Source organism: Staurois parvus, unplaced genomic scaffold (genome assembly GCF_062004578.1).
Source record: "Staurois parvus isolate SC_StPar_1 unplaced genomic scaffold, SC_StPar_1.0 ptg000746l, whole genome shotgun sequence".
Taxonomy (NCBI): Eukaryota; Metazoa; Chordata; class Amphibia; order Anura; family Ranidae; genus Staurois; species Staurois parvus.
The window spans coordinates 2,551,923-2,576,479 of record NW_028318542.1 but is presented as its reverse complement, the minus strand read 5'-3'; the positions used below and the strand labels follow the sequence as shown (position 1 = coordinate 2,576,479).

The window sequence follows — 24,557 nt, the reverse complement described above, 5'->3', positions numbered from 1 at the left end:
CATAAAATAAATATAAAAAACAAAAAAGGATCACCATGTACATCCACCATCAATCACAGCATCTAGTGATGTAGATTCTTATCAATCATGATGCCCAACCCTAGTTGACCCACCGCAGAAAGAAGCACCACCTGCCAACGCATGTCTTGTCTTTTCGATTCACTTCTGCTGACAAGTCTGGCAGATAACAGCTCATATGTAAACAGAGGCAGGGCCTCTCAGGTGACATAACTGGCTAAAAATAGAGATGGCTATATGTGGTTAATGATGACTGGGCAAATGTTCAGGTGTTTATGAAAATACCAAAACAGCCAAGGTTTGGGCTGAACTTGTGTTCGGACTGAACCATCAGTTCATTCTTTATGCCAGACTAATCTGTAATCATTTAGTATTTACCCAAGGTCCGTGCACATTTGAAATGGCTTACCAAATTCTAGATCCTGATGTTTTGGACAAAAATGCTGATTGGTTCTGCTTGTGTAATAACAGATAAACCAATAAACCCAATTCATCTGCTAAGATTGGCTGTCTCCAATGTCATCTGCTCCATTGTATTTGGAGAGAGATTTGACTACGAAGACAAGAAGTTTATGTCTCTTCTGGAACTTATTCAAGAAATTGTAACCCTGTTGAACTCTGGATTGGGCCAGGTAAATATATATAGTGTATTATAGTGTGTGTATACACACTACACATATTTTATATAATGTTTATGAGAGAAAAGCCTTCTGCACCTTCTGAGACAATGGCCACAAGGACCAATGGAGAAGATTTCTTCAGGACAGTGAAGCAATAGAAAATCTGGAAAAGTGGAACTAAACCCACAACAGTAAAATTAGCCTGTATAAGCAGTAAAGCATGCTTGTTATACTTACTGTGGAACCTAAGGGTTTAATCCTCTGCATTGTGTAAAAAAGCTGTTTGATCCTGTATTCTCTGATTCCTTCTTCTACTGTCCCCAATCCATCTGCTGATAGCACAGAGCTCTAGGTGTCACTCTGCAAATGCTCAGTTTAGTGTGTATGGCTAGAGAGATTTTTTTTTTCTTTGGGAAGATGCATGTGACCAGCACAGGGCCAGCACTGTCCAGACAGAGGGTCAGAGGTCATGCAACCTCAGAGGACAACCAGGGGAGAATGAAAACTCCTCCTACAAGCTTTAACTGGTGCTCAGCTGGACACTAATAGAAGTCACAAGACTGCTCTAACTGCTGATAAGAAAAGGCATTTAGCAGTTTATATTTACTAAAATAATTGCACTTCCATGTTGTGTGTACTATGGGAGACAAGATATAGTGAATGCAGGGTTGTGGGTTTAGTAACACTTTAATGACTGGGGAAAAAGTGAAAGAAATAAGCCTGTTATAGGACTTTGATAGGTCATGTGAAAGGCCTCTCCTCCTATCCTGAGTGTTCTCTATAGCATTATGCAGAGAACATACTGTATGATGCTGTAAGCTTAACACTTTGCTCCACATTTTACAAATTAAACTGAAAATGTATACACTGAGTGGAGTAGTCACTGTGATGTCCTGTGGAAAGTAGTATCCACTCCCTGTTTTAAATGGGACCCAATATGGCTTTTTTAAACTTCAGTCACACCTACAAAAAAAATTAAGGTACAAGACTAGTTAGAGAAGTTTTTCAAAGGATGGCATTACGATAGCAATTGACAGACCGAATATTGAAAACTTAAAGTTCAGTTTGTTAAAAATGTAAGGGAGATGTATTGCTCAATATTTAACACCTCAATTAAAATGTATTTCAGCTCCTTAATCTGTTCCCAGCCTTAATGAGCCGTATCCCTGGCCCCCACCAAAAACTTTTTAAAAATTTTGAAAAGTTTAGTAAGTTTATGGAAGAAAGAGTGGAAGCTCACAAGGAGACATTGGATGAGAACTGCCCTCGAGACTTTATAGATTGCTTCATCATTAAAATGAAAGAGGTGAGTTTGATTTTAATTATTGGTCAAGAATCAGATTTTTTTCTAAAGCAAGGAATGCTTTAAAGCAGTGTTTCTCAATCTTATTTCAATCAAGGCACCCTTTAAAATTATGGACGGTCCCGAGGCACCCTTTAGAATTATGGGCGGTTTTAGGGGACCCTAATCTAAAATGGGTTGTCTCAAGACTATCCGTAATTTTAAAAGGGCACCCCCATTCTAAAATGTGAAAATTATTCTATTAGTTTTATATAATGCAGCAACATCCACACACATATGACACCCAACATTAGAGGTGATTTATTCTTCCATAGCAAATATACTTTTGCGCACTGGTACTGAGTGTTTCTCTTCTCCCTCAGTTTTTGTCCATCACTGAGCTAATGTGACCCCAGCACTGATGGAGAGGTCTCAGGGGAGGGTCAAACTAGGATGCTGTGCAGGCAGCTGACATCCTCCTTATCAACTGATGATTTCATTGCTTGTCAGGGTGCTGGCATCTAGAAGATTATAATGGTGCATAATGAAAACCTGTGGCTTTGTGTCTCTAAAAGGCAGGCTTGTTTCACCCGCTGGCTTGTATACAAGTTTTAGGCAGTTTTTAGACATTTTGCCAAGGCACCCCTGAATAAACCTCAGGGCACCCTGTTTGAGAAAGGCTGCTTTGAAGGTATAGTTCAGCTTTTACTGCGTGGCTGGTAAGAAGTACAAATGTGCCAATTGATACCATACTGTAATGTGTACATACAATGGCTCTGTTGCACATTATAGGGTAGTTTGCTGCTTTAAAGGTTACTCTTGGACAGTGTACTGATTGATTATTAATTTGTGAGAATTACAGTAAAAGGTTCATGATTATTCCATGAATATTCCATGCTTATTTCTGCTGGCAGCTATCCAAACTACTGGGGAGGGATGAGAATCTTGAGGGGATTCTTTCAACTCCTTAAACAATTTGCAAAACAAAAACACTATGAGCCAGGGTAGGAGTCTGATTTAGGAATTAGTGGTGATTTACTAGAATTGTGGTAGTCTCATGTCCCATTTGTTTGCTAAAATAACTCTGAAAATATTTTTCAGGAAAAGAATAACCCAAAAACAGAATTCCATAAGGATAATTTACTAGGAACAGTAGCTGACCTGTTCTTTGCTGGAACTGAGACTACAAGTATGACACTGCGATATGCCTTCTTGATACTACTCAAATACCCTGAGATACAAGGTAATGCCATCTATTCCTACCAGCACAATAAGGTCCATTGCCCTGTCTAGATTAAAAAAATTTAATTTGAGGTGCATAAAAGGAGCATTACCAGCCAGCTGAGTGTTGACAGACTTTTGCTTGCTTCAAATGGGTTTTGCTTTCCTATACAAGTCTATGGGAACTCAAAACCCACCTAAAGCATGTCAGAAAGAAGTCAACTGCAGGACATTTGCACCTGTCAATGAATTCTAAAGTAATTGACACAAGCCTGGTACAGATCCTAATTCAGTTTTTCATTCACACATTGCTGAACTGCATCATCCCACATCACTCCATGTAATCTGGTAATGTTGAAAGATGCTAGTGAAAAAAAATGTATAATGAGCGCAAAGAAATAAATAAACAAGCAGCTAGCACAAAGTGGCAACCCGTCTTATCCCAATGAATTAAAAACACATAAACAGAGGTTCAGCACTAATATATGAACAGAAACAAATATGTGAACTAATATTCAATATCATAAATCATAAAGTCCAAAAGAAAAGTTGCAGTGTTCGACAATAATGTGTGAATCAATGGTGACCAGCGATGTGAAGTGACATCTGTGACAATCCTCCACCACTATGCACTCACTAGAAGCACAAAATAAACAGGCTCTGTATGGAAATCCCTCCACGAGGTGTATCTTTTCCACTGCAGGAAATAGAAAAATACCCAAATGACATCCACTGCGAAATGGGCTCCATATGGGCATTCCTGGAAATGAACCTTCCCTGCACCGGTCAGCGATCGATCCAAATGTGGCACATCCTGAAAGGAGCTCACATAACAGAGCTCAAAGACAACGGCATATAGTGTAGTATTTTATTTAAAATGATAAAACAGCCAGGTGGAGCATAAAAGCAACAAAACAAACAGTCACAAAGATGGCCACCGGACCATTGCATGGACTGGGCGGCATGATGTCAGCACATAGGCTCCTCTCTGACGCATTTTGTGCACACGCACATTCTCAAAAGGACCCGCCTTATACTGACGCCATCACAGTGCATGCCTTAAATAGCCCTCAGGAGAGCAAACAAGCGGGAGCCATTTTCTTGAAGACCAAGCATCGTATCCTTGTTCAGAATGAGAAAAATGACCATTATGAATATGATCATGACAAAAAATATATATTACTATTACTACATTTGGATTATCAAGCTTCAATTAGATAACCCATGGCTAAAGTTCCTAAAACGGATGTAGAGCTAATTAAATGTGCCATAATGACCAGAGTTTACCGGACACTATATATACCTATATGGAACACAATCAAAAACCAGTATGAAGGCACAATGAGAAAAGGCCTCCCTGGCTAGATAGAAAAACATGTATGTCAACTATTTATCAATAAAACAGTTGACACCTATCTCCTAGAAGGACGCTCCAGTTTTTGCCCCTATAGAACTGTGTGTGTATCAGCAGCTTAGGATTACTTAAATCAGCCTTTCTCAACCTTTCCAGTACAGAAGACCCCTTGAAATAACTTAACTTACATAATTGTGATAGTGGGAAGAATGCTCCTTACACTTGAAGTCATTGGGAAGAATTACTCCCTTACTGATACCTACAAAGTTCAATGGTGTCATAGAGAACTTATCTTAAAGGTAGCAATTGCCCATTGCTCAAGGAACCCCTTGCAACCTCTGGAGGAACCGTGGTTGAGTAACCCTGACTTAGATTATAGATTAGGGTAAACTGAGGGAACGTTATGGATTTAATACAGTTGTTCTATTTACTGAATAGCATATAGCAATGAATGATTTTACTTTTTACATAGAACTGCTCTTTTATTAGAAAGTCATTCTTTATTTTTCAACAAATGCATGCAGTAATTATTTTTTCTCAGAAAACACTACCTAGCACGTGAAGACACTTTACAATTTAAAAACACTTTGCTGTGTGATGTCACCCTTAGGTGATCATTCCTATAAGTAAGCTTGTAGGCAGGTGTAATCTGCTTCCTCCACTGTAGGTGGTGCTTGAGTGGCACTACAGCTTGGAGAGAAACTCAGGGGAAATTCAGTTTCTCTATGGTTTTCTGGTACCTGGAGGTAGCGTTCTGGTTGGCTATGCTACATCCAGGTAACCCTTGGTGGCCAGCAAAGTCTTTTTAAATCCCTGCTCCCCAGGTTTTGGTGCACACTCATGTGAGGATAGTGTAGAGACAGGTTAGCCTTCTATCAGGGACAGTATTAGCTGCAGAGAGACTCTAGATGAGAAGGGAAAGCTTAGTGCTTCCCATTTGGGTATGAGACAGCCAAGACGCATTCTACCTCTCCAGACAGAGTTTCAGTTTGACTGATACCTGGTACACTGCATGCTGTTGGAATTTATGAGATCATGAGGTCCTCTCTCACTGGGTTTGTTGTGAACTGTTTTGTCTTTACTACAATAGTTCTATTGATTGCACTTGGACTGTGTGCTATTCCATTGCACCATGCTGCACCCACCCACAGGCTTTGCTGCATTTTTTCAGCGTGTGACCAAACAAAATTATTCCCAATGTAAAAATATCAGTAATCTTGCATAAATTAATAATTATAGAACTGACAACATGTAATATTTAATGTAATGTTTTTTTATGCTCTTCTCTTTCAATGTGCTCCAGAGCAAATCCAAAAAGAGATTGAAAATGTAATAGGAAGTGATCGCTGTCCATCAGTGGAGGACAGAAGTAAGATGCCATATACAGATGCAGTAATTCATGAAGTCCAGAGATTTGCTGATATTGTACCAGTAGGACTACTCCATGCAGCCAGCAAGGATACCACCTTCAGAGGATATCAGATTCCTAAGGTGCTCTTCTCAGAGTTTCAGGGTGGTCTGAGATGTCTCTGTGTTATCTATCTATCTATCTATCTATCTATCTATCTATCTATCTATCTATCTAATACAGTATATGATTTGATCAGGCTTACATCTGGAAGGTATTTCCTTTCAAAATGACAGGTCAGACAGCATAATATGTTCCTATTCTCACATGAGTCATTCTAGTTCCCGAATAACAATAGTGCATCCTGTACTGTGATCCTTCCTTTCTTCCATTACTAAGTGAAGGATCAATTTTGCTTACAGCAAGACTTTTCAGAAAGTTGAAAAGCCTCCCCATGCAAAAGTAAGTGCCTTTTATACACCAGAGGCACTTGTTATCACCTCCTCACTGTTAAGGAAGGCACAAATAATTGCGAGCATTTTTATGAATTTGCCATCTTTACTTGAATGGACAGTACTCAATTGTTTCTGTCTCAAGTGCACTAATACGGCTACAATCACCTCAAGCACCATCTTTACTTGTAAATATTGAGCTACCTATATCTACCCTAAGGCTGCCCATGTTCATTAGGGGAATTTGGGTGGACAAGCAGGGTTCAACTGCCCTCAGGGGCAAGAGATCTCAACAAGTGATACATAGGCACCGTATACCTGTAAAGTCAGCTCCTGCAACCAAACAGGTTTTTTTCAAGAGATTGGGGACATGGAGGAAATAATCTGCTTATGATGCATATCTTGTATTTGAGAAGTTAAAGTGGTTCTAAAGGCTTGGTTTTGTTTTCTTTAAAATAATAAACCTGTGATACTTGTTTGCTCTGTGCAGTGGTTTTTCACAGAGCAGCCTCGATCCTCCTCTTCTCAGGTCCTGTAAGTCACTTCTAGTCCCTCCACCTTGCTGAGTGCCCACATAGCAAGCTGCTCGCTCTAGGGGCACTCATGCGTGCTCGCTCTCGAGCCACCTGTGTGTGTCTATTGGACACACAGAACATGACTCAGTCCCACCCCCCCGCTGATCCTTCTCACTGGCTGTGATTGAGACCTGCGGGGGCCAATGGCTCCCATTGCTGTGCTTAGACAATGTAGAAAGAGAGACCCGGGAGACCTGCTGCTCTTGTGCACATCACTAGATCTGTATCGGGCTCAGGTAAGTATTAGGGGAGAACTGCACACTGAAGATTGTTTACCTTCATACATAGAATGCATGAAGGTAAAAAAACCTTCAGCTTTTACAACCACTTTAATGGAGTAGCCAATACCTTAGGGGAAAGTGAGATTTAGCAGCTGATTTGGATCAGGAGTGAGTGGTGGTTTATTGATTTTAATGCAATTGTAATACAGCTTTTTGATAATATATAAAAGATGATGTTACGCTGAGTAAACAGATACCAAACATGTAATGCTTTAACCTCTTGCCATCCTGAGGATTTACCCCCCTTCCTGACCAGGCCTTTTTTTGCTATTTGGCGCTGCACTATTTCAACTGGTAATTGCGCGGTCGTGCAATGCTGTACCAAAACAAAATTTATAACCTTTTTTTCACACAAATAGAGCTTTCTTTCAGTGGTATTTGATCACCTGTGCGCTTTTTATTTTTTGCGCTATAAACAAAAAAAGACCAAAAGTTTAAAAAGACAATATTTTTTACTTTTGGTTATAAAAAATATATAGTAAAGTCAAAGTTAGTCATAAATGTAGGCCAAAATGTATTCTGCTACATGTTTTTGGTAAAAAAAAATCCCAATAAGTGTATATTGATTGCTTTGTGTGAAAGTTATAACTTCTACAAACTATGGTATAGACACTGCAATTTACTCCATTTTTTGCTATACAGCGCTGCGCTAGTTTAACTGACAATTGCGCGGTCGTGCAATGCTGTACATAAATTAAATTTATGTCCTTTTTTCACGCAAATAGAGCTTTCTTTTGGTGGTATTTGATCACCTGTGCACTTTTTATTTTTTTATTCTGCGAACACTGCGGTTTTGTGTGCAATTTATCAAGTGACAGTGACCTACTGACACTGCACTTGCTGGGGGAGAAGGGGGGGTAAGCGTAGGGGCTAAACGCAGGTGCTGGCAGGTGCCGGGGATGATCCCACTAACACTGCATTTTTGGGGACTCTATACTAATGTGAACGCTGGTATAGTGCTGAGCTAATCAAAGATATTGATCTGTTCAGACACAATACTATCAATGGAGGTTTATTGTGTATGTGAGCATGTTCCTGGCAAACAAGGGGTTAAATGTGATTACTGGTGTACTAACGGGCAATCTGATGCTATCTGGGAGGGGTGCTAACTGAGGCTAACTGACGCTAAGCTAATGCTATCTGAAGTCTCAAGTGACACTAATACAGTGATCAGCAAAAAAATCTGTACACTGTACTAATGACACTGGTGACAGGGCAGTGAAGAGGTTAACTGGGGGGGGCGCTCAAGGGGTTAAATGTGTCCTAGAGTGTTCTAACTGTAATTGTGTAGTGCTTTTACTCAGTTTATGTTGATTCTTCTGTCTCTAGGACGGAATGTGCCCGGAGAGAGAAGATTTCATCACTTACTGTCCTGTGTAACTGTCAACACAGGACAGGATAGAACAGGGATCGATCATCCAACTTGGGCCAAACATCACTGGCCTAAATTGGATGATTGATCCCTCGGGGAAGTACGAATCTCGTGTATATATATATATACGTGATTTTGCGCACAGGGGCCGCCCTGCAGTAGTAAATGTACTGTGGGTGGTCCTTATGCAGTTAAAAGTGTGCACACCATGTAACAGCAAATTACATAAATTTTACTATCCATAGGAGATGCTAAAAAAAGCCTTTCCAGGTTGACACTTAGATTTACATAGGATGTCTGGTGCTAGAATTACTGCCCATGATCTAACCTTCACAGTGGGACCTCAAATGTGTGGGATGATTGCTGTTTGCGTGCTTGCGGGACTAATGTGTGCACTCACCTTTGCGGGGGGGGGAGGTAGGGGTGCTTTAATTTTTTTTTTTTTTTATGGATCGCTTTTATTGCTTTCACAAGGAATGCAAACATCCCTTGTGACAGCAATAGGCAGTGACAATCAATCTTTATGTAGAGATCTGTGATCTATAAGAAATACCCAAGATCCCTCCTCTGCCCATAAGAGCATTTGATCACACTGAAATCGGTGTGATCAAATGCTTTCAATTTTTAAAAATGGCGCCGTTTACATCCAGGGAAACCAGAAGTGATGTATGCTCGCTTCCAGTTTTCTATATCAGAGGTGGACAGGGCAGTTCCGGTCTTTGTCCACCTCCAATATTAGCTGGTGGAAGTGCCTGCTGGTTGATCAGGTGTCCCAGTGGGGGACAGCTACAGACTTCATCCCGATATAACCACTTGAAATATAGTGACGTATCAATGTGTTACTAGTCTGCAAGTGGATATAAATGTATGGAGTGTGCATGAAGAGCTGACCAGGCATAGTCAGAGCCTCAGTTCACTGCCCTTGCTAAACTGTACCATGAGCTGCAGTCTGCATTCCTTCTAGGCCTTATAATAATTCCTTCTTTCTAATAATTTAGTACTTTTTGCAATTCTTTAATACTATCTTCTTTTTGCCTGCATCTATTTCCAGCTAACCAATTGAATTCTTTTAATTTTAGGGAACTTTAGTGTTTCCAATCCTAACTTCAGTCTTGAAGGACCCCAAGCAGTTCAAAAACCCTCACAAATTTGACCCTGGACATTTCCTAAATGAAAATGGCACCTTTAAGAAGAGTGATGCCTTTATGCCATTTTCAGCAGGTACCATCTTGTTTAAAAATAAACACAATTATAATTATAATATAATTTATCTTTTGATATACAGTGGGATCCTAATTTAAACCAGGGTTGTGTTCTGGAACATAGGCTCTATTCACACATCAGAAGAAGGACCTTTATTTTGTGACAGTTGTGCCTTCTTTCTTCTTTCCCAGGAAAACGTATGTGTATGGGCGAGGGTCTGGCTCGCATGGAACTCTTCCTCTTTTTTACAACCATTCTGCAAAGATTTACTCTGAAACCCACCGTGGACAGGAAGGACATAGAAATTACACCACAGCCCAAAAGCAATGCTTCCTTACCTCGTGAATATGAGATGTTGGCTGTGCCCCGCTGAAAGACCTATACGCAGGTGTTATTGGATATCTTGTTCATGTTTTAGGCTTCATGCACACTGGACATTTTTGCAGCTGCTTCTGGGGGAGGGGGGAGGGTCAGGCACAGGGGTGGACTGACAACTCATGGGGCCCCCGGGCAATAGGGGATCATGGGGCCCCTGTGTCCTTTCCCAAACTCAACAAAGCCTATGAAAAAGGTACCAGGGGCATCTCATGGGGCCCCCTACTGACCCCGGGCCCTTGGGCAGTGCCCGAGTTTCCAAATGGTCAGTCCGCCCCTGGTCAGGCATTTTCTTTCCTCCTCTGAGGAAGGCCGCACGGCTCCCGAAAAGCATCAGTATCAACAACAGTAGGTTCCAGGTCAGGACCCCATCATCTGACGCTGTTGCATGCCTGATTGCACAGTTGTTTTGCGAGTACCCATTGGTCTTTTGTATATAATAAAACTTGTTTATCTCGGTAATGCATGAGTTGTGTGCACCCTCTTGTGTATTTTTTCAGAGCTTTGAGGATTTCCCGATCCGGGAAGGGCTGCACCGTCTAGAGAGTCTTTTACCATGAACTTGTATCCAGCAGCCTGATTTGAGCGCTGATGTGATTTGCAAATTTTTTTTTCCTGCCTTTAGAGGCAGAAATAAAATGTCTTAACACGTTACACGCTTTTACAAGCGTCAGGAGTTTTTTCTTCCAAAACTCTGTTGCCAGGAAAAAAGGCTTTTAGGGGAGTTTGCAAAATGTCCTGTGTGAATGAGGCGTTTAATACCCGGCCATACTGGTGGGATTTCAGGTGCGATTTGTGAATTGAAATCACACCTGAAATCGCATTTAATGTGCATGTCAGTGTCTTAGCATGTACAATTTCTAAAGTAGTTCTTACATGACCTTTTCTGCAGTTTTGTTGCAATTTCACATACATAGAATATAATGGAAATCTCACTGCAAGAAATTGTTGAAGATATTCACAAATAGCAATAAAATCTTCAGAAATCGCCTCTGAAGTCTTGCTGAAATTGCACACAAATCACACCATTTTAAATCTCTGTGACCAAGAGCGCTTGTCACTTTTGTAATTCGTAAATATTAATGTCATATCTTGTGGACATTCATTGTTCTCTCTATAAAGTTCTATAAACAAAAAGCCCTGAAGGATAGCACCTGCTTTGACTGGAATTTGTCTTTTCACCCCATGATTGTGTGAGATTCCTCTCAAGACACTTCGTTGTAGGCTCTGCTAGGCCCAGGAGTGGTATGTGAATAATTCAGTGTTATATATAAAACACTTTAAAATATGAAATAAAGTACCCATTAAAACATACTGATTTTTTTTTTCTATTAGAAAAGTCATGGATGCAGTGAAATAATGTAGAATTCCCTAACTAGGGCATGCACACATGGCTTGGTGAGGATTGTATGCTAAGGTCGGGCGGCACAGTGGCTTAATGGTTAGCATGTCTGCCTTGCAGTAAATGGGTCATGGGTTCGATGCCTGACCATGGCACCTCCTGCATGGAGTTTGCATAATCTCCCTGTGCTTGTGTGGGTTTTCTCTGGGTACTCTGGTTTCCTCCCACACTCCAAAGATATGCTTGTAGGTGAATTGATTCCTGTCCAAATTGGCCCTAGTATGTGTATGAATGTGAGTTAGTGAACTTAGATTGTATGCCCCTTGAAGGTAAGGGACTGATGTGAATGTACAATATATATATATAAAGCGCTGCTTAAATTGACAGTGCTATATATAAGAACCTGAAATAAATAAGGTGGGGCAGTGCTTTTACAAGTGGTTGTAAAGGCTAAAGGTTTTCTACATTCATACATTCTATACATAAAGGTAAAAACCTTCTGTATGCAGCAACCCCCTGTGCACAAGAGCCTCGGCTCTAGGGGGACTCTAGCTCCTAATTGGCTGAGACAGCAGCTGGAGCCATTGGCTGCCAATCACAGCCAGTGAGCCAATGAGGAGAGGGGATATGCCGAGAAGCGGCTCTGTGTTAATAGACACACAGAGCAGTGGCTCGGGAGCACTGACACTCCTGGCAACAAAAGTGAGTACACCCCTAAGTGAAAATGTCCAAATTGGGCCCAATTAGCCATTTTCTCTCCCCGGTGTCATGTGACTCGTTAGTATAAATTTGGTGTTATCGCTCTCACTCTCTCATACTGGTCACTGGAAGTTCAACATGGCACCTCATGGCAAAGAACTCTCTGAGGATCTGAAAAAAGGAATTTTTGCTCTACATAAAGATGGCCTAGGCTATAAGAAGATTGCCAAGATCCTGAAACTGAGCTCCTTACTTCTGTGAAATACTGTAAATACAGCTGTGCATCGTAACTGATGTCAAGATGGCAGTGAATGTTATGCTGACACCTTCTTTGGTTTCTGGGTTGCCTCTGATTTACTCATGTAGCACTACCCCCGAAAGAGCCACTGGATTGTTTGGGTCCTTCTGCCCTGTAACAGTTTTCAATTAATGAACAGGACACTCCTTGTAAGGGAAGATGGGTTAGACACAAAATGTAAAAACAGTAATGCCACAGTATTCATGAGTATCATTGATTCAAAACTGAGATGGTAGGAGCAATTCATAATACACAATAATTTAGAACCATCTCAACAACTAACACAGACAATAATCAGAGAGCAATATTTATGACACCTAAATAGGGATGAGCTGAGAGTTTGGTCTAAATCTAAGTTTGAACAAAATCCCAACTTCAGGGATGTTCAGTGGAATTTCTCCATCAAATGTCCTATAATGCATTGTAAACAATTGTCATTGGTCAAAGTCTGGCACCTGAACTCTCAATGTTATGTCTGGGAGGCCCAAAGGGAATTACAGAAATGATTCCCCTGCAGCTATCAGAGTGTGATCGATATCTATAATTCATAGGCCAATATGATGGCCAGGTTACAGCATTTAGAGCCAGGGAACATGTGGATTTATTTTCTGGCAGTGGGTGTACTATACACCTAAAGAGCGTGGAGGTGGTGGTGGAGTGGCTGATCAAGTCTTCATCATCCTCCTGTCTCCTAGGTACAAAATAGCTTTAATTCATCAGGAGATGCTAAAGCACACTGTTCTGCCTCCTCGTTCACAACTACTACTGCCTTTGCCCCACGAAATGGCACGGAGGAGTATGCTTTGAACACAGGAGGAGTTATTTGAACACTTTGCTGCAAGAGAATGTGCAGCAATTAATTAATCTGTGGTTGAGGAGGAGAGCAATAGCATCATAGAGGGAGGTGGCAACAGGCAGGGGGAACCAATTGGCACAGATGTTTCTGCAGCTGCAGCCTACTGACGAATTGCCTCCAGTGATGAGGAGGGAGTTAATAATGAGGTCTCCAACCATGCTTGGGTGCCAAATATTGCAGAGGAGGAAAGTACAGGAAAGGAACAACATGAGCAAAGCAGGAGTTACACAGAGGCAGTGTGGAGGGATCAGTCATCCTATTTATGATTGGTAAAGCCCAGAACCCAGCTACGTGGGCCTTTTTCAACATGTGCTGTAGCCTGCACCATAGTACACATTTACAGTCTCTGTCTAAAGCATATTAGGTGTGGCAATACTCGGGGGGGGGGGGGGGGTAAGGGCTTGGACATGGGGGAGGAGGACACACAAAACAAGAGCTCTGCTTATTAGCCTGCACAGGGGTTCTTTCAGCCTTGTCTGGTCACCCTGCTATGCCCCTGTGCTGGAGGTCTTCTTAGCCTCAGAGAAATGCCAAACCTCACCGGGGTTCTATAGATTCTTTCTTCACAGATCACTAGAGGACGTATGGAGAGACATCCAAGATGGTGCCAGAGTGGGATACATCAGCCACAGCTCTGTCTTTACAGCTTGCAGATTCTCTTAATCCATCTGTCAGGAATGGATTCAGCACTGGTGGTGGGACTCTCCTGCCGTGTGGGCTGCAGTACCAGAGCTGACCAGCGGGTGCTCTCAGCACTGGTGGTGGGACTCTCCTGCCGTGTGGGCTGCAGTATCAGAGCTGACCGGCGGGTGCTCTCAGCACTGGTGGTGGGACTTTCCTGCCGTGTGGGCTGCAGTACCAGAGCTGACCAGCGGGTGCTCTTAGCAGCCAGAAGCTCACAATCAGCCAAACCTGGGGCTGATTACAGAAAGGTGTATATAAGGCATGACCAGGCCTGTGCTCTGGGCCTTGGTGTATGTTTCCCCATGAGCCCCTGTATCCTGTTCCTAGTTCCTGTGAGAAGATACCTTGTTGCCGACCCTGCCTGATCCTGATTCCTGTTGACCGTCTCCTGTTCTGACTACTGGCTCATCCCTGACCATCCTTCTGCCTGATCCTCTGTACTGCGCTGTCCGTGAGTTACTGAACCCGGCTTGTGACCTTGACCATTCTCTGCCTGCTCCTTTGATACCTTGCTGCCCGCACGTTGCTGACTTGGCCCGTCTGACCACGCTAACTACTCTGCCATCCATCCATCCTGCACGGATCCAGCCGTACCTGCACATACCTCTGGCGGATCCCTCTATCACTAGCAGGTGTACTCAGGGGCCGCGACCTGGTTCCTGTCTGCTCCAAGTCCATCCCCACCATCAGGGGCCCTGGTGAATAGCAGACTGGGACTTAGACTCCGAGCCCTGGGGAATCCTGCCCTGAGGACCGCTAGAGGTACCAGCAGGCAGTCGTTACAGAACCCTACGGCCGGCCTGACCATTCCACCTCTCCAGCCCTGACTACGCCTGTGTTCCTGCACCTCCTAAGAATAGTGGAAGGTTAGTTTGTTCACTGTGCGTTTATATATATATATATATATATATATATATATATATCTGGGTGGCTAATAATAACCTGTATTATACTATACCTGAAACCTGCGTTTCCCTGTGTCAGTCCGCACCTTTCTGGTCATTCCTTGATTCCTGACACCATCTCCTTGGCTGGTGCCTCACAAGATCAGGGCTCGGATAGATCTATCGGATAGATAGAGACCGTAAACAGCATATCTGGTCTCTCCCCAGCAAGGAGGACTTAGAGCTTGCAGAGTGAAAAAGGCATTTGAGCAAGACTTAGAGCAATTCCAATCTGACATGACACAGCTTGGGCACAGACTTGAGTCTCTTGAGCAGATATTTGAGGATGATATCCCTGCTATCTCACTACTTTAAGGAAAATGTGCAGCACAGGACCAAAGAATTGAGTCACTTCTCTCTCAACTGAGCAATTATGGAAATCGCAGTGAGCGAACATCTGCATCAGCCCCTAAAGACATCATTCCAACTCTCCACAGGATCTACCAGGAAATATTGGGTCTTTTTTCTTCAGAGCCTGTTGAAATTGACTAGGCTTATCGGACACTTCAACCCCCCCTTACAAGATTCGTCTAGCCCTAGGGACATCATCTGTGAGTTGCAAAAATACAATCTTAAAGAGTGCATAATGCAACTGATGGGCAATAGACTGTACTTTGACGTTGATGGGGCTCATCTTTTTTTGTATCAAGATCTGTCCAGATACGTTCTTAAGCAAAGCAGGCTATGCTGTCCCACTAACACTGACAACTATAGTTAAAAAAACTGACAAAAGTAGTATTGTGTTTCATTCCAAAACTGAATTTACTTCTGTGAATAGTTCTGTAAACCTGCAATACAATCAAATAAACTGAATTGACAATATGGCTTTACACATGCCTCTTTCAAATGCATAAAATAAATACATTTCTTTTAGTACAGTCCATCTTCAAATCCCACAGCAAATATGTAGCAAGTAAATGAATAAACCTCACAGTAATGCTATTACTAGGTTGCAGCTAGAGAGAATTCTAGTGATTGGTAGGGCGACTTCAGGAGACTAATACCAACAAGTTCACCTTAAACTCGGAATGCAAGTGAGCAACATGTATTTTTTGCTCTCCTCTTTGATACGGATACTGCAGGTTGCAGCTTTTTCATACCTCCCACTCAAATCACCAATAATCCTGTAACACAAGCTATTTAAAATTATAACTGAAAATGCTTGACATGTAAACATTTTTTGTATATTATATGCAGTAAATCATATTAATATTGCCTTGAACACACATTAATTACTGACATTGCAATACTGGCTGTGACATTACAATAACTACTATGACTTAACCACCTTTCGTATATAAACGGCCGGACGGTGGCAATGCAGGGTCGGGTGGGAGTTAATAAATGGCCTCCCTGCCCCCTGATTGTGCTCGCTGCCTGGGAGCACCACAATCCCAGGGTGCGCGCAGCACCACGATCCAGTGCCCACTGTCTTCTCCGGACACAGTGGAACACCGATCGTCGTACGGGACCTCTCTGCGAGGTCCTGATCATGTGATCACTGATTGGCCAATCAGTGATCACATGCAGAATACTAAGCAATATGTCACTTCTGACATCATTGCTTACTACGTGGGAAATCTGTAAATGATCACGGAGGTCACATGGTACAAGGATATTCACAACAGCCTTGTACCATGTGACAAGCTGTGACTAATTACAGCTCACACAGTAGTTCTCAATGGCTGCAGAGAGAAGGAGAGATGATTGCTTTTACAGCCTTTATGGGAGTAAAAGCAATCAGTGTAAAAAAAAAAAAAAAAATCTTCATCACCACCCACAAGTAGTACTGTATGTACAAAAAAAACATAAATAATAAAATAAAAAAGTAAAATAAAAATGTAAAAAAAATGTTTAAAAATGTTATAATTTTTGGTTATAAACTAATTTTGGTTATTTTTTTTTTACTAAAAAGATAACAGAATAAATTTTGGCCAAGATTTATGATGAAATATTATTTTTATAAGAAAAACACTTTTTTCTAAATGTTTGGACTTTTTCATTTACATAGCAAAAAAATAACAATCCCAGTGGTGAATAAATATTGTTGCATGACCGTGCAATTGTCATTCAAAGTGTGATAGCACTGAAAGCTGAAAATTGGCTTGGACAGGAAGGGGGTAAAAGTGTTCGGACTTGAAGTGGTTAAGAATCCTGAGGCCCCATTCGTTTATTCATTTTGTTGCACATTTTTATGTGCATTTGTGAACGTTTGTGCGCAACTTATTCAGCCGTTTTTAGGCTTTTTGAGTTCTGGCATTTTTGTATTAGCCAATAGAGTAAAATTTCATCTGTGACATCAATTTTTGTCATGTTTTACCATGCCAGAAAAACGTTCTTGGTCGTGTGACAAAACTAAATTTCCATGTATTTCCATGGAAATGAAAATGCGCCAAAAATGCATCAATCTGTTTGAAACGTTTTTAAGCTTTAGGCATTCTGCCTGAGGCCAACTCCATTGAGTAAATTGATTTTTTTCTCTATGATTGTTTTGGAGCTTCGAGCTTCATGCTACAAAACGCTTAGGTGTGAATGGAGCCTTAGGCTATGTTCACACTAGCGTTGTGTGCAGGCGGCAGAGAGACGTTTGGGAAGCGTTTTTACCGCTTCCCAAACGCCTCTGCCAATTCTGCACATTACAGCATACGGTGCTGTTCTAACGGGAGCGTTTGAGTCGTGTCGCGTTGCGTCACGGCAAAACGGACGCCTCTGGTCGAGTCAGGAGGTGTTGAAGCCTCCTATTCTAGTCTATGGTGCCGCTCCGCAAATGCCCGGCCGGAGTTTGCAGTGCGGTTGTGACGCGGTTGTGGGGCGTTTGCGGAGCAGTAACACCATTCAAACTGCATTATAGGCATTTGTGGGGCGTTTTTAACGCTCGGCAAATGCCTAGCAACTGCCGCTAAACCGCGCATGCGGCGTTTGCGGAGCGTTTGCCGAGCGTTAAACACTCCGCAAACGCCGGACCAACGCTTGCCAAACGCTATAGTGGCGTTTGGCAAGCATTGGTAAAACAGCCAAGTGTGAACGAGCCCTTAAAGTGGCTCTAAAGGCTCAAGTTTTTTTACCCTTCTGTGTGCAGCGGTCCCCCTGCCCCCTCAATCCTTACCTGAGCCCCCTCTGATCCAGCGACGTTCTCCACAACCTCTCTTGTCTGGAGACTCTTCCACCTCATTGGCTGAGACAGCAGCGGGAGCCCACTGGCTCCCACTTCTGTCAATGATAGCCAGTGAGCCAATGAGGAAAGAGCAGGGGGCGAGGCCGAGCTGGGGCTCTATGTGTCTTATGGACTCATAGAGCAGCGGCTCAGGGATGAGCATGCAGTGGTTCCCCCAGGACAAGCGGCTTTCCCTGGATGTACTGTTTGATGAGGAAGAGCCAAGAGTACCAGCGGGGATCCAAAAAGAAGAGGATCAGGGTTGCTCTGTGCAAAATCACTGCATGGAGCAGGTAAATTTGACATGTTTGTTATTTAAAAAAAAACTACAAACACTTCACCAAAGAGTAATATCTTTGGATAAAAATTTCAATGTTCAATTTCACATTTTGAGGTGGATCTTCACCTCCTCCTCAATTTCATTTCAGGTACTTATACAGCACCGTGAATTTCCACAGCACTTTACATATATATTGTACATTCACATCAGTCTCTAACCCTCAAGGGGCATACAATCTAAGGTCCTTAACTTACATTCATACATACACATACTAGGGCCAGTTTAAACGGGATCCAATTAACCTACCAGCATGTCTTTGGAATGTGGGAGGAAACCCACACAGGCACAGGGAGAACATGCAAACTCCAGGCAGGTGATCCCATGGTTGGGATTTGAACCCCCAACCCTAGCACTGCCAGGTGGAAGTGCTAACCCCTTAGCCACTGTGCTGCCCAATAACATACACTTTACATTAATCTTTACTGTGACATTGCATACTAATTATAACATCACAGTACCTATTTTGCAATCATACTGTATATTGACAGTGACATCTTACTACCCTTCTATGGCATCATAATATTGAATTGGATGTTACAATGTTATTTCTCAACTCAAAATACCTACTATTGTATAATATATTGACTGTAAGATCACAATAATGGCTGACACCACAATATTTCCTGTAAGAATGCAACTATTTTTTAATATAAACATTTTGATTGAGACATAATAAAGATTTAGATTCAGAATACTTTAATAATCCCAAAAGAACAGCAGTTACATTGAACTAGAGTCAACACAATATTACAATACAAAGTGTCAGGAATGGACTGGCCAGCAATAGTGGGACTCACCTGCCTTATGAGCTGCAGTACCAGGGCTGGCCAGCGGGTGCTCCCAGCAATCAGAGACTCAACCTTGCAGCCAGTCAAACACCTGGAACTAATTATACTGGTGTATTTAAGGGACATTCAGACCTGCAGACTCGGCCTTGGTGTTGTGTTTCTCTTGGGCCCTGTATCCTGTTCCTGCTCCCTGTTCCTGTCTGATTCTCTGCTGACCCTGCTCTGATCCCTGGCTTGTCTGACCATTCTCCTCTGCCTGACCCTCTGTACCACGCTGCCCGCTACCTGCTGAACCTGGCCTGTGACCCCGACCATTCTCCGCTTGCTCCCCCTGTACCTACCTGCCCGACTGATATTGACCCGGCCTGCCTGACGACGCTTGCATTGTATGTACTGTTATCTGTGGGTGGATTGGTTTGGTTTGTTTGCACTGTGTTATGTTTTAGTATTGCACTGCGTTTATGTTTGTATGGTTAGTGTTAATAAATTACATTGTTTATAACATATCTGAAGTCTGCGTTTCCCTGCGTCAGTCACACACTTCTGGTCATACCCGGGAGCCCTGACACAAAGTGTTTGAGTTAAAAAATAATACATGTTACAATGTTTAAAAAATTCCCAACCTGTTTGACCCCAACCTTGCTTTCCTTTCAATCTGATTTAAGGAGAGCTAATTCTTTATGCTCATTGATCCTTTATTAACTACTGAAATTGCCCTGGCGAAACATGTGTGCACACGTCTGCTTGAATGTGGCTTCTTACAGGCAAGAGTTGATGGTGGGATGGGGCATGGGAGCTGGAAATGGAGAAAAAGGTGAAAAGGTGTGGCAGGTATGAACTGGTGGTGGTGGGGGCAATGGAGGATAATCAATGGGGGGGATGGAAGCTGAAAGGGAGCAGGAAAAAGAGACAAAAGACAAAGAGGTATGAGGGGCAGGAACTGGTGATGAAGGGGATGATGAGGGTAATCTTTGAGCATTGGAAGCTGATGGGGAGCAGGGAATAGCAATAAAAAGAAAGGGATGTTGGGAACAGGAACTGACAAAGGAGCAGTCAGTAAAAGTTAACCACTTGCCCTCCAGAGCTTACCCCCCTTCCTCACCAGGCCATGTTTTGTGATACGGAGCTGCGATACTTTAACAGACAATCAAATTTTGTCATAAATTTAGGTCACAATGGATTCTGCTCCATGTCTTTGCTAAAAAAAATCCCAATACGTGTAAATTAATTGGTTTACTTGGACGTTATAGCATATACAAATGGCAGTATATATACTGGAATTTTAATTTTTTTATACTAGTAATGGCGGCGATCAGCAACTTATAGTGGGACTGTGGGATAGTGGATGGCATTCTTACACTGGGTGGGAACTAACTGCCACTGACATCCCCAGTGACACTAATACAGTGATCAGTGCTAACAAAAAGCACTGACACTGTACTAATGACACTAGGCAGGAAGGGGTTAACTATTGAGCGATCAAAGGGTTAACTGTGTGCTGTGTGTTTTTTACTATCTGTGCTGTGTGCTGTTTTACCTTGGAGACATGATGTTTTGTATTTCTCTGCTGTGCAGAGAAATACAAAACAGTATGTTCTTGCTGGCAAGAGAGAGGCATGTGTTGTTTACACACAGGTCTTTCCTCTGTCAGCTTTGCATGGCGATTGCTGGGTGCCGGCGGGGATTCTCTGGCTGGGATTCAGTGACTGACATATCTAGCATCCAATGGTGGCGTGGGTAGGGTGGCGCACATGCTCGCACCTACCCAGTAATGCAAATCACGTATATATAACAACTGTGGCCTGTGGTTGTGGGGGTCTGTGGGCAGGAATCTGGAAGCCTAACAAGGGGGCCCCCAGATCACATTCCCCCCCTATGTGAATGAGTATGCAGTCCATAGTATAAAGGTCTCCCAAAGTAGATCCAAACATCTGTCACAATGCCTGCTGCTGCCACTACCTGTAAGAAGGAAGAAAAAAAGCTGCTCCGCTCGCGATGCTGGCTCCCACCGTTTGGCAGCTAGGCCCTCAATGACAGTTCTTAAATGCTGTTACCCCACCCCCTTGTGACATCATCACGTGCTGTGATTGGCCAAAGTATTGCACCTAACCTGTGGTCAGGTGCATTGCTTTGACCAATCACAATGAACTGTCAGGGTGCAGTGCATTGTGGGGTGTGACGGGCAAACACACGTACGGCCCATGTTCGAGTAGAACTTAGGTTCGACTCGAACATATAGCCCATCCCTATCTGTTTTTGTATTTTGTAAACTGTCACACAAAACTTTGAGTAATGTTACTGTATGTAGGTTTAGTCAATGGACTTGAGAATGCTTTGGATGAAGTACAACTCAGAGTTCCAGATACACAATAGTTAAGATAGAGACAAAATAGTTGCTTAAAACACCATCTCCTGCATGCTGGCCTTCTCCTGGATAATACAACATGACAAATTTGTGCAGGGTTAATAATTATTAGCATAGCTTTACAATCTGTTCTACATTTAGCCTGTAACTGAACCAAACTCCGACACACCCTACTTGTCCTCATATCATAGGTGAAATGCTGCCTAGCTTCTCTTCACAAATAAATACACCAGTTAGAGGTTTGTAGAGAGTACAGACTGATTATTGTCAGGATGGTGGTGGTTGCCTCAACACCTCTCATAGCTTCTGGAGTCACTCTCCTGATTTACTTCATTAAATATATAATATTTAACCACTTAACCCAATCAATATTGATATTTTTCTCCTGCATTTACAAATCATCCTTTTTTTTTTTTGCTAGAAAATTACTTAGAACTCCCAAACATTATATATATTTTTTTACAGCAAACGCCCTAGTGAATAAAATTTTGGGTGTTGCAAAGTTTTATGTCCCACAATATTAACGCAGACATTTTTCAAACAAACATTTTTGGAAAAAATACAGTTTAATTCATTTTGGTGCACGCAAACACAATATAATACCCTATAATACCCGTTTTTGGCAAAATAAAAAAAGATGATGTCACACTGAGTAAATAGATACCAAACACGTAAAAAGAAGAAACAAAATAGTGCTCTCCGTGTACAACTACATATAGAAAAATATAATGTATAAAAATTTCATGCGAATAATGATGGGCAAGTGTAAATAAATACCCAACATGTAACACTTTAAAATTGCATAGGCCTGTGGAATGGTGACTAACTGTGGTACATTAAATTATCCATAGGTGACCATTTAAAAGCTTTTACAGGTTACTAGTTTAGAGTTACACAAAAGGGCTGGTGCTAGAATTATTGCTCTCGCTCTCACATTTGTGGTGATACCTCACATGTATGGTGCGATTGATATATACATATGTGTGGGGGCAGGGGCGGACTGACCATTCGAGCACTAGGGCACTGCCCGAGGGCCCAGGGTCAGTAGGGGGCCCCATGAGATGCCTGTGGTACCTTTCATTGGCTTTTTCACATTCATTTTTGGGTATGGGCGAGGACACAGGGGCCCCTAGATCCCCTATTGCCAGGGGGCCCCATGAGTTGTCAGTCCGCCCCTGTGTGGGGGACATATGAGCGCATTTGCGTGTGAGCACGGGTACGCTTTAATTTTTATGTTATTTAAATTTACTGTTTAACACTGTACCTTTTTTTTATCAACTTTACTGTTATCACAAGGAATGAACAACATCCTTTGTGATTGCATCGATCATGACAAGCTCTTTTTATAGAGAGATATGGAGTCTTTTAGGCCCCATATCTCTCCTCTGGCTTCCAAAGCATTTGATCACACTGAGATTGTTTTGATTTGATGCTTTTAGTGATGGATCGAACAATCCCCTGGTGAGTTCGCAGTCGAACATTTGAACCTACTAAATGTTCGGCTGTGAACTTCAAACTCAATGCAAGTCTAAGGGACTCGAACTTGTAAATTTAAGTGTGTCCATTTTGAAGCCTTATCTGCAAGTTTTTGATCATAAAGGAGGTATGGGGACTTGGAGACTTCCCTGGGGAACATGAATCAGTGAAAAAAAAATTCAAAACGTACCGTTTTTAAAGGGGCAGTCATTTTTCATTGCTTAAAGTAAAAAAAACAAGAAAAATGATTTTAAATATAATGCCCTTAAACTACTTGCAAAGTTGCACATCTGTACAATTATGGAACCTGCTGAAGAAGGACTGACATTTTTTTTAAAAAATGCCTTTTTTATTTAAGAAGAAAAAAGGGTGGGGGCCCCACATTAAGAAATGTAAAAAAAGGCATAGGGTTACAACTAAAAGCCATTCCAGGCCCTTTAGGCCTGGTAGTCTATTTAAGGGGAACCCCACCTCCCAAAAATGGGGGGGAGTGCGTGGAGTTCCCCTCTAAAAGCCTCTGTAGGCCTGGTAAGGCTTTTAAGGGAAACACCACCCCAAAAAATTTTGGGAAAAAGCATGGGATCCCTCCCTAAATTCCTACCAGACCATTGGTCTGAGCACAGGCAGGCCTGGAAAAGTGGTGGGGACAAATGAACACCCCTCCTCCCTGCAGCTTACCAGGCCACATGCTCTCGGCATGCCGATGGGGACAAGGGCCTCTTCCCCACAACCTTGGCCCAGAGATTGTGGGGGTCTGCAGGCAGGGGAGCTCATTGGCATTAGGGTACCTCTTTAAATATTGGTACACCCTGATGCTGTCCCCCCCTTGTGAATGAGTAAGGGGTACTTGTACCCCTACCCATTCACTAAAGGGTTAAATTGAGAAAAATTAAATAAGCCAGACTTTTGAAAAAAACATTTTTTGACAAATCCTTTAAAAAAAAAAGCCAAAAAAATGGTTCCATAGTTGTAATCCATCATCAATCACGTCTCCAGTGTTGTCACGACTACGCTGACTCGCCAAAATATAAAAAAACTTGCCGAACCGCCCACACCTGCCGTGCACTCACCACAATCTGACAGGTCTGACAGTTGATGGTCAGATGTAAACAATTAAGTGCAGCTTTCGGTGATGTCACTGCCAGCTCCACCCAATTGTGCTATGATTGGCCAAAGCATTGTACCTGATCTGTGGTCAGGTGCATTACTTTGGCCAATTATAATGCACTGCTGAACACACGAATGGCCGATGTCTGAGCTGAACTTGTGTTCAACTCGAACATCAAGGCCATCACTAGATGCTTCTTTACATCAGACTGAAACTGGAAATGCCAAAATCTTTGTTGCTTACAGTTTCTGATCTCACAGAGAGGAACAAGGTCAGTCTCTATCTGTGCAGTACACTAGATGCCGCTGGTCAGATCAGTTCTTGGCTCAAATGGGATGGAAAAGCCCTGAAAGGTGGTGGGGGACATAGAAGTTAGAAGTGATCTAGTGGCTCTATAGCTGC

General features: G+C 42.4%; 1 protein-coding gene across 1 annotated transcript in view; it reads left to right on the top strand.

The window, feature by feature from the left end:
• The window catches only part of LOC149445115 (cytochrome P450 2H2-like), a 34,101-nt gene extending 22,686 nt beyond the window's left edge, over positions 1–11,415 (top strand). The window contains exons 4-9 of the mRNA XM_089654168.1: positions 490–650; positions 1,768–1,944; positions 3,022–3,163; positions 5,799–5,986; positions 9,603–9,744; positions 9,918–11,415. Of these exons, the coding sequence (XP_089510294.1) occupies positions 490–650; positions 1,768–1,944; positions 3,022–3,163; positions 5,799–5,986; positions 9,603–9,744; positions 9,918–10,099 (992 nt within the window). The 3' untranslated portion in view covers positions 10,100–11,415. The remainder of the gene's footprint in view (positions 1–489; positions 651–1,767; positions 1,945–3,021; positions 3,164–5,798; positions 5,987–9,602; positions 9,745–9,917) is intronic.
• The last annotated feature ends 13,142 nt before the right edge of the window (positions 11,416–24,557 follow it).